This window comes from Streptopelia decaocto, assembly GCF_964273445.1.
Source record: "Streptopelia decaocto genome assembly, chromosome: 6".
In the NCBI taxonomy this organism is placed as follows: Eukaryota; Metazoa; Chordata; class Aves; order Columbiformes; family Columbidae; genus Streptopelia; species Streptopelia decaocto.
Window position 1 is genome coordinate 29,687,567 of NC_138660.1, and position 17,161 is coordinate 29,704,727.

General features: G+C 44.1%; 1 protein-coding gene across 3 annotated transcripts; it reads right to left on the minus strand.

Moving 5' to 3' along the window:
• Positions 1 to 12: 12 nt before the first annotated feature.
• On the minus strand, positions 13 to 17,021 carry LOC309441966 (MOB-like protein phocein). 3 transcript variants are annotated; one of them, XM_082057331.1, is made up of 9 exons: positions 16,749 to 17,021; positions 15,137 to 15,301; positions 5,994 to 6,056; positions 5,400 to 5,500; positions 4,367 to 4,409; positions 4,043 to 4,129; positions 3,331 to 3,410; positions 2,817 to 2,928; positions 13 to 2,314 (listed from the first exon to the last, which is right to left on the minus strand). In XM_082057331.1, the coding sequence occupies exons 1-9, from the start codon at positions 16,749 to 16,751 to the stop codon at positions 2,183 to 2,185; spliced, it is 786 nt and encodes a 261-aa protein (XP_081913457.1). In that variant the 5' UTR covers positions 16,752 to 17,021; the 3' UTR covers positions 13 to 2,182. The 3 variants fall into 3 exon arrangements, with proteins under 3 accessions (XP_081913457.1, XP_081913455.1, XP_081913456.1); XM_082057329.1 differs by lacking the exons at positions 15,137 to 15,301; positions 16,749 to 17,021 and adding an exon at positions 8,153 to 8,293; XM_082057330.1 differs by lacking the exons at positions 13 to 2,314; positions 2,817 to 2,928; positions 3,331 to 3,410; ... (2 more) ...; positions 5,400 to 5,500; positions 5,994 to 6,056 and adding exons at positions 12,895 to 13,249; positions 13,774 to 13,863 and having other exon boundaries at positions 16,749 to 17,000.
• Between the last annotated feature and the right edge of the window lie 140 nt (positions 17,022 to 17,161).

Sequence of the window (17,161 nt, forward strand, 5' to 3'; positions counted from 1 at the left end):
CTTGCCAAAATATAGCAGTATGGATAAAGAAACAGTTTAATTTTATATCTTATTTTTTTATACAATATAATTCAAAGACAGTCTTGATTTCCCTATTATATAGAGTCTAAATTAAGCCTGTTAATATTTATTAGACAAATCAATGGTTTGCTTAGGCTGACTGAAGTTTGACAGTACCATTCAGGCACATGTGTGTACACAGTACTCGTAAACAATAGCAAGGGAAAAATACAAGCAGTGTTTTCACGTAGGTCTTATAGAAAATCAGCTTAGTAGAGCAAGTCAGCTTTACAGTACATGTCTGAATGAGAACGGACAGGATGAAAACTTCCCCGGTTTTGTTTTGAAGTGAAACTCTTAAAGCGTAAGAGGAAGAAAAGAGGTTTAAAATGTTAACGCAGTCCTGAGCACCACATCGTTTTCTTCGGTTTAGCAGAAGAAACGTCCTTAGCAACGCCAGCTCCGTGGGTTTGCGTGTGTGTCCCCGGGGCTGTCCCCAGCACACAGCAGAGCTGGGCCCAGCAGCCTGAACAAAACTAAACACATTTTACTACCTCCAGCCTCCTACCTGCAGTACAAACTCCAAGATGTCTATAAAAATCAAGTTACCTGGTCTCTACGCTGCAAGTTACAGCTCAGTGTAGATACAGTAACTAAAGCTACTTAGACTAAGACAACATCTCATGCAATTACCCTGCTGACAATTAAATACAATGATAAACATGAGACAAAACGAGCTGCTGAAGAATACAGCTGTTGAAGTACTCTCTTATTTTCTCATTGTTTGAATTCCCCTTGCATACAGGTGGTACAGTTGCTTTTGAGGTGTGCTTGATTCATAGGAAGAAAAATAGCATTTAAGGCATGTTTAGTATATTATGAAAAAAAGACTCATTAAAAATAGCTGGACTCCCTTCTTTCCATCTAAGTACAACTTAAAAAATGAAGTGTAGGTTACAAAAATGAGCTGAGTGAGCCCATTCTGACCTGCTTACGGAAATACAGGAGGGCCCCGGTGACCTCAAGAGAGACCCAAGCAGCCAGCTTCTTAAACAGCTGTGCAAAACTGAACACGGGAACGCTGCTCATCCTTCTGGACCTGCGTTCACGGACACTGAGCAGTGTGTCTGCTATACTCGCCTCTAAAACACTGAATTCTATCATTCTAGACACAACACAATTAAGCAGCACTCATGGAAATTGTCAGTTATTGCAAATCTGCACCCACAGCCTGAAATAAACATCTGATACAGAACAGAAGCATCAATCCCAATCTTTCTGTCAAAGAATATAATTCAGGTGAATGAAGAAAAACTAGTGTATGTTAAAAATATGATTAACTGTTGTGATGAATCAGGTCCAAAATTTCAAGTACTTAGAATATTTTTACTAGGAATACAAGCAAAGACTGTGCAAGTGCGTTATGTAGTGTAACATGAATATTGAGGTGAGGTATAATCCATAAGCTGTTGTCATAAATATGCACAGGTATCAGCCACTGACGTTCCTGTGGGCTGGAGAACAGCAGGACAGAACCCGTCCCCTGCTCCACACACCTCTGCTGGTCACAAAATACAAGTCTAGAAAGGATGTTAGATGTATAGCGAGAATATATATGTTCAATGGCATCGTGAAATTATCCTTTTGGTATTAGTAATACTATAGATGCTATTAGTATTTGGATGTACACATACAGGAATATGCACATCCAAAAGTAAATCTTAAAAAAATAAAAGCTAAATTAGGACTAAGCTACATTGCAAGAAGCTTCCTGCAGAATTCCATCTTTAATGTGAGAATCTTTGAGCTGAGATTTCACCTCGCTACTGCATTTCAAAAGGGCTCGCTGTGAAATCTTCATCTCACATCTGCCCACCCAATCAGACACACCTTCAGGATTGTGATTCAATGATTGTTTAGCAGCAATTTTAGAGAACTGTAAATTCTTTTATTAACAGGCATTATAAACAGATACTACTACTTTTATTTAAAAACCATGAGTGCCACATTGATGAATATACAGCTCATGAATAACTTAAAGTATTTCCCATATTAAAAGGCAATGCACACAGCATACAAAAAGTATACTAACCAAAGCTATGAGGATACGTGATTGAAGTGTCTAAAATGATATATACAGTACATAATTAATGTTTGTTTCTATTCAGAACTGCTGTTCCCATCATGCCTCGCTCTCCCCTGACACTGAATTCTGCACCTCTTCTTCCAAAATGGGAACAATCAGGTTATCCTTGGACATCAGATTATACTTCATCACAAACTTAGTGAACCGGTGACACAAGAAAGTTTCATTCTGGAGATGAAAAGAGGGGCAGGGGGGAAACAATATATACAGAAGGAATATTTAAAACAATTGAGGAGAACATACTAAAAAAATACCCTGTTTATATGTAATTGCCTCATTAAATTTACAAGTCTTAGACCTCCTTAACTCTTGCGTAACATATACAAACAGGAACCATATGTACGTAAGCAGCGTTAACTACACCAGCTGCTTGAATACCTTCAGGAATCTTCAAAACAAGATGCACTGGAGTTGTTTGTACACAAACTCACAAACTCTGACCTTTTATCCAAATCCAGGGACACCATAACTGAGTAAACTCATTATATAAATTATTTTTTATATATGTATGTATAATGTAGCATTTCTCATAAACTAATCTACTCTAATCAATAGTTCACTTGAAGGCAGAACTTCTGGTAGGACTACAAGCAAGTGTGTAATACAATCACCTCACAGCTGTAACCTCAGTAAACGCCCTTCTTTCAAGATGGAATCTGAAACTACTTACCTCGTATTCATCGAATATCTGCCGGTGATGAAAATAAGCATGTGAAAATATTCTGTAAATCCTTCGGCACACTGATCCTAATTTGGCTACGGAGGATTCCTTTATGCTGACCCTGTAAGCACCAGGAGAACGGTTACAAAACAGCTCTGCCCAAAGAAGCACCAAGAGACATGTTGAGGTGAATTTTGATTGTTAAACCATACTATATAACAGCGTATGAAATTTAGGCTTAAGTGTTGCAGGTACATGTCTGCAATTGCTGCTTTTTGGAAGGAAAAGCAAAGTGTTGGTGCATACTGTCAGCTCCAGAAAATGCCAAATTATTTGAATAAGGAGGAATTCCTCCTTGGCTTAAAAGTGACAAGTAGCTGGTAGCAACAAGTGGCACGTGCTGCAGCGTTTCTGCTGTTTCCCATAGTCGTCCATAAAAAATGCGTCCTGCATTTCCAGGTGCTTTGTTCAGTGTTCAGGTGCCGCCCCCTCCCTCCCTCCTCCAAAAAGGAAACATTTTTACCTGCTGGGGAAATATTTATTGCTATTCAGGAGACACGCAGCTCCATCAAGTGTGTGTCTGGTGTAGTCTATAGCAGGACACTACAGAAACAGACATGCACGAGTGCATACGTGACATCGTCAGATAACTTGTTTAAAGACAAACATTATAATTATGTTTCCCGATGCTTTTAGCTTCAGGAGTCATTTTTATTCCTACATGTTTCACACAGCTGCTCTGAAGATCTAACTACATTTCTTCCTCAATTGAGCCATTTCTCTTCTCTGTTTCACAACGGATGTAAATTATTTCAAGAAAAGTTACTACTGAAATGTGATTATGCACAAGTAGTGAGTTTCATGTCCTTAAATGAAGCTGTATAAAATCCATACTGGAAGAACACAGAAAGGATGAACATTCCCTCACAGACTTCAGTTGTTTCCCACACAGTCAAGCTGCCAGATTCTTTTACAGCCTAAATTAGCACCTTATCCAAAAACCCAAAGTGCAAAGTCTCTTAATGCTGCAGTAAATAGCAGCTCCATCCCACCTCATCCCCTTCTTTTATAAACCACTACAGAATGGGAAAGAAAGAAACCTCAAGTGATATTCTCAACCTGCAGAAGCCCTCAGTTTGACTAAGAACCCGGCATTAATCGTCTCCCCGTGAACATATGAACTGTGAAATAAAACCCCACGTCAACGGGGTCAGTTTTCCAAAATCCATCCCTACCTCTTTGGGAGTTTTATGAGCTGCACAAAGAAAAATCCATTGTTCAGTTGCTGTCATCTGAGTACATGTGTCTGGGTGACATTCGCTCTGTTAAAACAATTGTTCGGTTACAGAAACCACCCCAAAATGAGCTGATCTTTTCCAATCACTTTCTCGCCCCATCTTCCTCCAAGAAGGTCTTTAAAACCCTAAAAACCTCTTACATCAAATCACTGCTTAAGGCTACGTGGATACACTGAGAAGTAGTTCTACAAAACTCTGCGTTTTACAATACAAAAGAGTCTCTTCCCTGATACAACATAAAAATATCAAGGAAAGGATTACCTGAAGCTTGACAGCCAGTCCATTGAGCTCCAGGCAGAATTGTCTAGAAGAGTTAGAAGACAACAGCATCAAAACCAACAACTTGTTTTCCTACTGGAAACATCTAATACAAAATGAGGTTATACATTCTGACCTTCACAGATCTCAGGGGTTTTGGAAATGGTTCTTGGGAAGTGGAAAAAATACACCAGAACATGAAAACAACCATACTTAGAGAATACCATCAAATAATTTCAGCTGCTGTCAGTAAACAAATTATATTCTAATTCTTACCTGACAGTAGAGGCTTAACAACTAAATGATTCTTAAAATGTGTCTTTTGCAATTGTACGTATACATTTTCTGCTCTTTCGAGGATTCTCTGTATCTATTTGAACTATTCCAGACCAGGGCAGAGAAAAAGAAAACGGGAGGCAAAAAATCAGGATACATGAATCTAGGGGTAGCTTCAAACTGCTCTTATTCCTGAATTTGATAAAGTTACGCACATGTATAAAACACACTTGTAAGAAAAAAAAATCAGGACACAAGGATACAAAAGTAACACCATGGAAAAAAAGGACTACTACATATGTACTAACAGGGTGTAAACCTACACTACAACCGAAAAACGCTGTCAGGCACAAACTACCCAGGCTGAATGACTTTTTTACACCACATGAAACAAAGAGAGGACAAAAAGTTGTGTGTTTTTCCCTACAACTAGAAAATGAGCTCCAAGATGAACTGATGATACTTAGAGGAAGCACTATGGAAATTCATGACTATATTTTAATGTTCAAAACCTGCCAGTACAACTTTTTTTTACAAACATCTTCTTAAAAACCATCAAAAACTAGATCAGAGAGCATCTTAGAAAGAACAAGGAATTCAGAAAATCATTAATACTGAAGTGTAACAACATTGAACAGTAGAAATACCAAGTTTCATTTAAGTTACTTTTGATCTGTCGTATTCAAAATGTCTCATTACTGCTGTCAATGAGCAAAACTTAGAACTGGGACACCGTGCTGACAAAAAACTGGATTCTTACCTTAAATGTTCATACTTCCATACACCTTCGTCCTGCCCTTCCGGAGGCTCGAGGATCTTGTCGATGTTGGAACAGTCTGCCCTTATGTTTTGCTGAATATACTAGGACAGGGGGGAAGAGAAATCTAGATCTCGTTGCAATTATGCTAAGTATATTTAGGACATCGCATCTTTGAGGGACTTTTTACTTCAGAAGTGATTGAGGGACTAAGAAGTTACAGAGTAGATGGGCAGGGTTAAAAACCGGTATTAAAAACAATGCTAGATCTGAAAAATGCCTTTAATCCATTTGAAAAGGTGAAAGAATGGGTAAGTTTTACAACTTTTTTACAACATCATCTCAAAAGAAAACCCTGCAGGAAACCCCACCATTTGCTTACATCTGATTTGTTTAAACCAGACATAGGAATTCTAGTTATTTCTGCATGCACAATTAAAAATGACTATTTTTTTAGTATATGTATACTTATGAAACTCACTCCATTGCAGTAATAATTCTAAGCAGATTAAATAGCATACCCTGTTCCATGCTTTTTTACCAAAATACAAGTTGTGAAACTGAACTTCTAACAACATTTCCCATAAGTAAGAATACCTGCTGAACAGCCAATGTACTGTCCATTTCTTCAAAGGACTCATCAGGCCAATTGTAGAAATCCTGTTAAAAAGCAAGTTTAAATCAATTCAACAAAAATAGAGGGGGAGGAAGAAATACGCACAACCCACCGTAAGCTTGAACATGCAGGAAAATAGATGTAGGGGTAGTTAATACAATTCCAGGAAGCTACATTTTAACAGAGGCAGCACAGCCTTGGCAAGAAGTAAGGGTAAAATGCAACTTGTGCTCCTAAAGTCACAATAGTAGAACATCTTGAAATGAATAATAGAAGATCTCGCTATAACACCTATTTTTAAATTAAACATTTGCATGCAGCGCCCATTTGACATGTTGGTCTGTGGAAGACTGGGGATGAAATGAGGTCTGTAGAAAGCAGCGTTATATAATTATTATCAAATTAAAAATCCCAGCATGTTCTCGTAATAACACACCATGGAGGACATCATCTCTGAACGGAGATAACGTAACGCGGAGCTGGTTGGACTCGGTACCACGGTGCGGTCGGTGATGCTGCATAAGCGGATGGTTATCGGTGCTGGTTATTTGGTGGTAAAACCCTCCTGGAGTTTCACCTCTGAGAAGCTGCACTGCAGGGTTCTGCGGCAATTCACCCAGATGTGTGCACTTCCTTACTTTGCATTTTTCACAGCTAAAATTTAGTGCTACTCCCTCTTTTCTCCAGAGCCTCCCACAGCCGTCCCAGCAGACACGGTGACTCAATGAAAATGTTCCGGCTGCAAAGCTTCGCAATCTGTTCCTGAGCGAACAGTCATCTCTGGAGAAAGGAGTGGATATCCCGTGTTGAAACAGCATTAAGTATTTGTATTTACATACTGGGTAGCTATACCGTGGTGTCATCCTAAACGCAGCCACAAAAAAAATATGTTGATTGAATCACCCTACGCAAAATTCTTAAACCTGCATGAACTTCAGAATATTTGAGAAATCTGGGTGTACTGTTTGTGAGAACACCCCAAATGTATCGAACAGCAGGTACACAATGGCTGTTACCGCCTGTTCCCCAGTGTATTACGATGAAACACAATTGCTGCGTTACTGGAATTGTGAAATAAGCCTACAATTATTTTTCAAAGATATTTTTCATAAACTACCCTGTATTCTCATCTTATTTTGGTGTTATGTAACAAACAACAACAGAAAACAAAACCAAACCTTACATGTGGGATGTCAGCCACATGAGAGATATTAGGATAGTAATATCAGGATATTAGTCAGAGATTGCCTTGATTCTATTCAATGGCTGAGCTTACTTTTTGGAAGCTTTTCTTGGTGGCATTTTAGCACCTTAAGGCTGCTTGTATTAATGCAATAGCTCAAGATTCCTTGGAAAAAAGACCCTAATTCTTGAGAAGATCATCAATTCAAAGACTTTTGTTATATTGATGCTCAGTTGCTTGAAAAAAGTTAAGGGAATTTCGTTCCGTTTCCTTCACAGATCAGATGAAAGAGCTGATTTACGGGGTCACGTAACAATTTTACCTCAGCACGTTATGACGAAGGAGGAAAGAGATGCGTTTTCCTACAACACCGTGTCATGAAAGGCCTTGCTTTTAGTTCTACGTGCATTTAATCATATTTTAGTTGTCAGCGTGCAAATTTGTTGCTTTGGTTAAAAGATCACAGAACATTAAGTCTTTGACATAAAAAAGGAAGAGGGAGGGGGGAAAAAAAAAAAGCAGGGAAGTTGTACACAAACCCAAGACTTGAAAACCCACTTGAACCCAAGCTTGAAAAAGTTAAAAGAATTCTGTTCCGTTTCCTTCGGAGATGAGATGTGGAGAACGAGCTGGTCTGCAGGGTCGTGTGACAATTTTACCTCAGCACGTTATGACGAAGGAGGAAAGAGACGCGTTTTCCCACAACAGTGTCAGACACTCGGTGTGTTCGGTGTTGGACCAGCAGCCCCCGCCCCGCTCGCCTCCCGCCGACCCCTGTGCCCAGCCCGGCCGGGAAACAAAGCGCCCCCGGGAGCGGGCCCGCAGCTCCGGGCCCCGGTAGGCCCGGCGGGCCCCGCGGCGAGGCCCTGAGCGCCGGCCGGGCCCGGCGCCTCGTTGGCGGCGCTGCCCGTACCCGCCAGCGATCCGGCCGCGGGCCGCGCGGTGCCGGCGCCTCACCTGGGCCTTGGTGCCCGGCCGGTTCCGCCGCAGCACTGCCGTCCCCTCCGCCATGACCATAGTGACAGCGGCGCCAGGACCCGGATGCGGCGGCGCCGGGCGGGGCGGAGGAACGGGCGCGGGCGGGGGGAGGGGGCGGCGCTGGGCAGAACAGCCACGGCGGCTGCGCGGCGGGGGGCGGGAACAGCCGGTGGGCGGGAATTCTCGCGAGAGGAGCCGTGAGGGGGCGGCCTGAGCGGCGAGGTGAGCGGGGCCTTCCTCCTCCTCCTCCTCCTCCTCCTCCTCCTCCTCCTCCTCCTCCTCCTCCTCACACTCCGAGGGTGTCAGTGGTGGTCCTTGCCGCGTTCAGTAGCCTCAAGTTGCGCCAGGGGAGGTTGAGGTTGGAAATTGGAAACAATTTCTCCCCTAAAGGGCTGTGGGGCATTGGAACAGGCTGCCCAGGGCAGTGCTGGAGTCACCATCCCTGGAGGGCTGGACAGACGGACACGAGGTTCTCAGGGACATGGGGTAGTGCTAGATTTATGTTAATGGTTTGGACACGAAGATGCTGAAGGGAGTGGAGCATCTCCCGTGTGAGGAAAGGCTGAGGGAGCTGGGGCTCTGGAGCTGGACAAGAGGAGACTGAGGGGGGACTCATTCCTGGGGATCAATATGGAAAGGGGGAGTGTCAGGAGGATGGAGCCAGGCTCTTCTGGTGACAACCAGTGATAGGACAAGGGGCAATGGGTGCAAACTGGAACACAAGAGGTTCCACTTAAATATGAGAAGAAACTTCTCCATGGTGAGGGTGGCAGAGCCTGGCCCAGGCTGCCCAGGGAGGTTGTGGAGTCTCCTTCTCTGCAGACATTCCAACCCGCCTGGACACCTTCCTGTGTAACCTCATCTGGGTGTTCCTGCTCCATGGGGGGACTGCACTGGATGAGCTTTCCAGGTCCCTTCCAACCCCTGACATTCCGGGATTCTGTGATCTCGAGGGTCTCTTCCAACCAAACCAATTCTGTGATTCTGTCCAGGTCACTCAGTGCCTGCCTGAGGAAGCCTGAGTTGCACGGTGAGGCCGGTTTCACAACAGCAGGGTTGTAGCAGTGAGCTGAGGTGTCAGCTTTGTGAAGTCTCCAGAGATTAAGGAGCTGACTGGTTGTAGAGAAAATGTGTTCTTCAGATTTCACCCCGTTTCATCAGCGCCTGACTGTGTGTGCGCTCCTGCAAGGTCAGTCCTCACTCGCTCTGCGTAACAAGTCTCTGTACAAAACAACTGTGTCTATGAAATCTTGTACAGTGAAATTTTGTACAGTGTAAACCATTTGGTACAGTGTTATCCATAAATTTAAATTCAAGTCCAATATTTAAGATATATAGTTGTTAATGCTAAGAAGAATGAATTTTAAAAAAAAATAAATATTGGGGGGTCTAAATACTTCAAACAAGGTAAATCTGAAGCCATTCTAGGTCTTCAAAGGCAGGACTGACAAACTTGCGTGTTTGGTGTGCAGAGGTCACAGACTGCTATGCTAATGTAAAACACAGTTAGACTGGGTTTCAAGGTTTACTGAGTCACGTATTGACTGTATTTGAGAAGAACACATTAAAAAGGCACTGTTAGCCTATAGTTGGCTGAAAAATGGGTCTGTGTTACAAACAAACAGCCATTTTGGAAGACTAGAGTGGCTTGTGTTACTTCTGCGGGATAAATTAGAAGAAAGTAATTTGGAAGCTGCTCTGTTTCTAGAGAACAGGTAGTAGGAGGGAGTATCTGTACTGATAGGTAAGGAAAGGTGAATTGCTTCTGTCGGTGAGCAAGAATGATGGTAGAGATGAGATACCTCCCCTTATGCCATCAGTAAATAAATGGTTGCTGTTGTGTGGTGTTTCCTGACAGGTGGAGAACGCTGGTACCTACCTGATGCTGCCCCTACTTCCACTGCATTACAGCAAATTTTAGGTGTGGTTCCCCCCTCACTCAGTTCATTTGTTCTAAATAACATGTGCTTAAAACCTCTTCCTTCCACCCAATGAGACTTAAGAGTATGTGAAACATTTCTGTATTGAAAAAAATCTCTAATTGAGTTTTCCCATCAGAAAGCAAAGTGCATTTTGAATACTTGTGTTGCTTGGGCAGCGCCACGACCAAGGTCCAGCCTTGTTCTGCAGGCCAGGTTAGAGCTGCAAGCTGGAGAATGTGCCACCGATGAGAACCAGGTAACGGGGTCACCTCTGACCAGGTTATAGTGGCAGCAGGGGCAGCTCCCTTCATGTTACACTGTAACGCGGAGCTGGAATTCCGAACTTTAGGCACCTGAGTTCACTTTGCACTAGTTACTTTTTTACCGCTGGTCAGCATTCCTGCCCCAGAGATGTTGGCTCTTCCAGTCACATGGTGATAACTTATGGTTAACTTATGGTTAACTTATAGCTAAACTTACGGATAACTTATGGCATAAGGTAAGAAACCATGAAAAAGGTTAATAACATTAGGAGAAACGGGTGCATGAGACAAAGGATACTAATGCCCTATTACTTTGTTAGATCAGCTGTAATCCAACATTAATTTTTTTATGAGATTGATATTATAATTAGCCAGACTCAAAATAAAAGCAATTCTAGCTGTTAAAGTCCTTTAAAATTCAGCAGCTTGTTTGTTTGTTCTTCTTCTGTCGTCATTTTCAAGGTTTAACTGATATCTCAAGCACAGAGGAGCTGGGGATTTGACATTTCCCTTTGTTCCTGACTTGTATTTCATGGCCATCTTGCTTGAAAAATGTAAATAAATCTGGCTCTCAGAGAAGGCCGTATCTGTTAGTTCATAATGCAACTGGGTGGTGGGTTTGCAGAAGAAGGAAAGAAATCTGCAAAAATCTTGATGAAGATGTTGAAGTCTGCAGGTGTCCCATGTTGCCCCTTGATAATTAATTTCGTATTCCTGGATGCTGCTCGTTATTCTTGTTTTATTGGATTTTAAGGGCGGGGAGGGGGGTTAAACAAAATCTGATCAACAGTAATTTCACACAGCAGAAAAAGAAGAGTGTTTGTGATTGATTCTGTCCTCCCCTATAGCTTCTAGGGGTTATAGAATTTGGCATGTGGTTGTGGACTAAAACCAGTAAGAGCAGATGGATCACCTTGTCCTTGCTTGCAGCGATAGCCTCATGGGGCAAGAATAAAATGTTCTGTCTGCTGATCCATCAGATGCTCAAGCGTGTCCTCCATTTGATTGTGCCCAGGAATGCTTCCCCCCATCCATAAATTACTTATTTCCATGAAATTTTTCAAGGAAATGTGACTTTTGGTTTTAATCAGTTATGTAAACACTTGTAGATATTGCCACATGAAGTATTTTATTAAATAAGCACAATACCAAGTTGGGGCAAGTATAATAGTAATGGGGTGTGTGCTGCTGCTGGGTCACCTGCCCTCAGGTCGCACTCTCATGGACTGTAGTGGCTCCTCATAAATGAGCACCGTAGAAATTATTTGCTGTGAGTGGAGTTCTTGTGTAAAATGTTTCTATAAGATATTATTGAAAGAACTGCTGAAATGCTGGGAGCTGATTCCTCCTGCGTGGTTTTCTCATTGAGATGTGGTCTTGTTTCCTTAAGTATTTTGCGAATATGTTGAATACCTTCCCCTCTTTGGTATGTGCCTACCCCACAATACCTGCCTTATCGCAGAAGACGCAGGCGTGCTTGCTCCTCTGTGAGATAAGGCTTCTCAATGAGTTGGTTTCATTGCACAATCAATTGTCTTTTCTGATACTTGTTTTGTGACAAGCTTAAGTTTCAGCTGTAAAGTGCACTGCTGTAACTAGTTCCTAAAGTAAAACTACCACAGGGAGGATTTAAAGAAGCAGACCTTCTAAACTAAAGCCTGTATTTTAATTTGGCATCTTCCCTGTTAGGAATAGTTAGTGTGAGCTTAACCACCTGCAGGGTGTAACTTTTGCTGGTTTGCCTACAGCTGCAAAGAAGACGGGTGGTAACCAGCAGCTGTGGGGAGCAGGAGCCATTCCAGACGAGATTGTCAGGAAGAGCTAATTGGCATCTAGGGAAGAAAGTGGCTCTGGCTCAGCGCTGTGCTGACGTTCCTGTTGGGCACAGGGACCCACAGCTGCCCTGGCAGAAAATACAGACTCTATATGTTTCAGAGTATGTCAAAGCTCAAGTACCTCCCCCCCCTGCAGCTACTCAAGCCTTGGAAAATATCCCCAGAATAAGGCCTCTAGTGTATCTGGCAATGTTGATTTCCTAACAGCTTGAACAATATGAGAAAGAAGTACTGCTTAATCACTGCTATTAAAGATTCAGTATACTGATTTATTTCACATCAGTCTACATCAAAACATTTTAAGGCAGTGCATATTCTTAGACTGCGCTGGATCTATGTATGCATACATCTATGTATGTGCTGGATCTGTGTATGCATAGATCTATGCACTGGATCTATGTATGCATACCAACTGAAGGCACCATTAGGAACATGAACAAACTTGAATCCCTTTCCAAGGCAAGATGGGAGGAATTAGAAATATGCAAATTTGATTGCTTCAGCATTACTTAAGTAATCACCTTGCTATTTATAAATGTTGCATTAAGGATAAAGGAAATATAATTTGACTTATGAGCTCTCCCAACTTCATACAAGCTTAAGGAAGATGTCGTACTGTAGTTGAATTGTGAGTCAGAGAGATTAGTTCATGGCACAACTGAGACTCGTTTCACTGAGCAACAGCAGAAACTGAAGCAGAATAGTTTTAGACGTTTATTGTAAAGACCTTTACAATCTCAGTACAGAGGAGGATATAAAATGATGTTGTTTGGAATAATTAAGGCTGGTTGGCAGTCATCTGAATGTCACTGTTCAATGGAACTCAGGCAAGAGCAACTCATTTCCGACTGTACATGTTTTTATTTGTGTTCCATCATTACAGTGAGATCGCAAGTTATTTCAGAGACTCAATGCCTGCGTATTATAAAACAAAGGACATTATTTACATGATGAAAGAAAAATTTCAGCATTTTAGTGGAATGGACAACTGATACTGCAACAAGTTTAGTCCACGTATTTCCCAAGAATGTCACCATCTCTAAACAGGTAGTAGTCCTGCAAAGAAAAGAAACATTAGTAGTGTCACATCAGTTGTTTTGCAAATACGGTCTTGTTCTGAAGTCAGGGCTACCAGTCACAAAGTACAGGATCAAAACGACCTAACCAATGTGAGCTCCACTTCTTCACCCCTTGATTTTTATTTTATTCATAAGATACCTTTTGGGAAATCTACCTAGTTACTATTTTTAGTAGTACGAGGTGCACGAGCTGTTAGAAGACAATTCTGCAAACTCTCCCTGTCAACAGCGAGGGTACCCCCAAGAATTTCAAAGCCTTTTGGGGCTCTGTCTTGGCACATGGAGCCACTTTGTCCACCCAGCAAAGGTCAGGCAAGAGATTTCCTCGGTTACTCCCTTTTGAGCAGGGGTGGAAGTAGCAAGGCAGCTGCTACCACTTGAATACCAACAACTGCATTTCTTGAATGCTGAGAACCCGATGAAATAACTACAGAATCTCTCACTGGCAGGGTGACGTTTTGGGGACCGGCTTAATTTCATTCACAAGGTTGGGGAACCTACCTTATCTTCTAGTACAATCTTAGTGCCACCGTACTCTGGTAGCAAAACCTTTTCACCAACTTTTACGCTCACCGGCTGAATCTCACCATTCTGAAAGAAAAAGAACAATCCTTAGTCTTTCACAATTTAGACATGTAATAAAAGTCCTCCAAACTACACATAAAGCATTCAGGAACTTACAACAGCGCTGTATTTTCATTGTAGAGTGAAACTAGAATATACAGGTTTACTAGGAAGAGAAGCACAGCAGTTGATTCTCAAGCATTATTCTCCTGTGATAATTAGGCAGTAGAACTGCAGTGGTTTTCTGAATATCATGATTTTCATTTAGTTTTAAGTGTAAATACAACTAAAATGAAGAGGGAAACTCCATTTCCATATTCTATAACCACGGCTAATTTCTCCACGTGCCACTTAGAAATACTTTCCTATCTTGGTTACTTTGATCAACTTGTCGCTCTTGCTGCCAAATCAGTTTAGAGATACAGAAATATAATTAAGCTTTATCAGGTATTATAAATACATTATCAGCCTGTTAATCAAATAGTAGCACCACTTCACAACACAAAGCTTTAAGAAGCAGATACTGACACAAACCAGCATGATACGTATGGAGGGGCTCATGGTAAAGAAAAAGTCAGTGTCAACATGTCCAAGTTGAAATTTAACCTGTTTTCCACTATCGCTACTAACTGAACACTAGTGTGGTGGGGAAAAAAGCCCTGGTGCTGAAACCCACTGTCGTTTTTGTGACAGCAGGACTGCCTGTTTTTATGAGCCCAGATGCATATTCAACATATAAAATTAATTAACTTTGATTCCTCATTTTCTTTTGTCCCGTAAGCTTAATCCTTATGGACAATGATATTTTGCACAGCACACGACAGTGAGCAACACCACCTGGGATGACACCCGGCGTGCAAGTCACAGAAATGTAGGCAAGTAATCGTGTTAACACAAAAAGCTGATGGTCCTTCCAGATTTTGGCTAAGTGATGAAACAAGATATCCCCCAAAACGTTATTTAGGTATTTAAAACTGAAAAAACAAACAACAACCGAGACCACAAACAAAAAAAACCCACGCCAATACTGTTTAAAGCTGCTTATAAAGATCAATAAATAATATAGATTTTTAAATGGCATGTATTTTCCACTTTACAAATGATGAGAGAATGCCGGAATCTGAGGTCGGAGCCAGGCAGGAGAACCTGAGATTTCCACCTCCTCTTTGAACCTGCACTTCCAGCTCAGCCATCGCCGTCCTCCATCTCTGTGAGCAAACACCCCTTTCTGATGAAAATATTCCAGCCACCGCCACACCATCACGAATTCTACCCGGACAAAACGCTTGAGGACATTCACCTTCCCTCTGGCTCCCGATCCAACCGCTACCACTGTCGCCTGGAGCACCTTCCCTTGGGCTTTCTCTGGAATCATGATGCCTCCCTTGGTGACGGTCTCGGCCGCGCAGCGTTCCACCAGAACGCGGTCGAACAGGGGAAGAAACTTCCTGAATGCTTTCCCTGCCTGTGGAAATGGTTGTACATTGTAACAAGAACAACATCTCAACAAGATTGCAATTACAGATTTAAAACAGCAGGCAGAGCAGCCTCCTCCTCTGGCTGATCCCAATCCCTTCATTACTATAGTATGGCGAACATAATTTTTGATTATATGTTATTATAATTATGCAGCTCACAACCAGATGTAGCAATGATCAAGGACCTCTTGGGACAGCTGCGTTATTTGTGGAGTGTTTTGCTGTAAAGCGGCAGCAGCCTGGCCAGGAACCCTGTATCAGTCTTTTTTGGGTGCTTTCAAAGCCTGGCATTTCACACCATGCTGATGCAAGAACGCTGTTACTTGTGCTGCTTTCTACAGACTGCGACTCTATAAGAAACTTTAGGTTTAAATCCCTAAATATACGGAGGTTGGTCTACTTTTCTCTTGACTGCTTCAATTCAACCCTATTTAAGGGTTATGGGGGTTTGTATGTGTTTTTTATATTTATTTTGGGTTTTTAATTCAATTACTGTTTCTAGCTGCATTTGAGCACCAGCAGCGTGTGTACCTGCCGTGTGCCAGAATCCCAAGGTGCAGAGGTCAGGAGCTGCCTTGATTCCCCAGGACAGCCATGGCCACCTGCCAGGCCACATGGAGCCAGCGCTCGCCGAACGCGCTGGAAACGCGGGGCTGGCGCCCACCTGCCCCTTCCCGACACCCACCAGTACCCACGGACTCAGAACCGAGGGAAAGCAAAGCTGCAGCAGCAACGGAGCGTAAGGAAGACGTGTCCCCCAGACTAACGTTACTACCACAATGATGGAAAACAAGAGGAGACGGCTGCCAATTCCCATCATTTTGATGCTGTAAAGATAACAGCTCTGATCATCTTTTTTTAAACTATGTTTTAGAGAGGTGCTGTGTGGTCAGCAGAAATAAGCAGGCAGAGTGATGAGAGAGGCGTTTTAGAGTTAGTTACAGGAAACGCTATTTCTGCACGCCAGCAGGACCATAGAGAGCGTCTCTGCCGGCACAAGGGCAGCTCTGCCGGCGCCCCGCTGAGCTCCCCGCACACAATCACAGAGTCTAGAGAACGGGCGGTCGCGGCCGCACCACGAGCGGTTTGTCCGCCCACTCCGCGGCGAGCGGAACCCGGAGCCGCCGCGGCCGCCCGCGCCCAAGGACTGCGCGACCTTGCGGCGGAACCGGACCGCTGCGGACACGGAGCGATCGCTCCCGACCCCGGTGGGGATGCCGAGCGCGGGGCCGCTGCGGCCGCGGGCCCGTCCCGTCCCGTCCCGTCCCGTCCCCTCCCCTCCCTCCTTCCCGCCCTCCCCGCCGCGGGCACAGCGTGCGCGCCAGCGGGCTGGCAAGGGGCCCCGGCTGCACCCCGCCCGCGGCCGAAGAGCGGGCCGGCCCGGGCCCTGGGGGACCTCCCCAGCGGCGGGCTCAGCGCGCCCCGGGCACTCACCATGTCGCCGCTGCGCTCCCGCCACCGAGTGCCCGGGCCGCCGCGCCACACGTGAGGAAGGTCAGCGGCTGCGCATGCGCGGCCCGCCCCGGGGCGGAGCCCCGCCCCCCGCCGCGGCCCCGCTCCGCTTTAACTCCGCCGCGGTTTTTTTTACTCTCCGGTCCCGTCCCGTGTCCGGGGGGTGCGGGGGTCCCGCCAGCACCGCGGCCCGCGCTGCGCAGCGCCCGCCGGCCCCTGCGGCCTGGCACCGCCCGGAAGTGAGCTCAGCTCAACTTTGACCTCCGGCGAGCATGAGCGTTCCAGAAGGTTCTGGAATTGGCGGGCCCCGGAACCTGAGTGGTTCATGCCGGAGCTCACCGCGCATGCGCGCAGCGCGCCCGGCGCCCCGGCGCGGCGGGCGGGGCCGCGCGGCT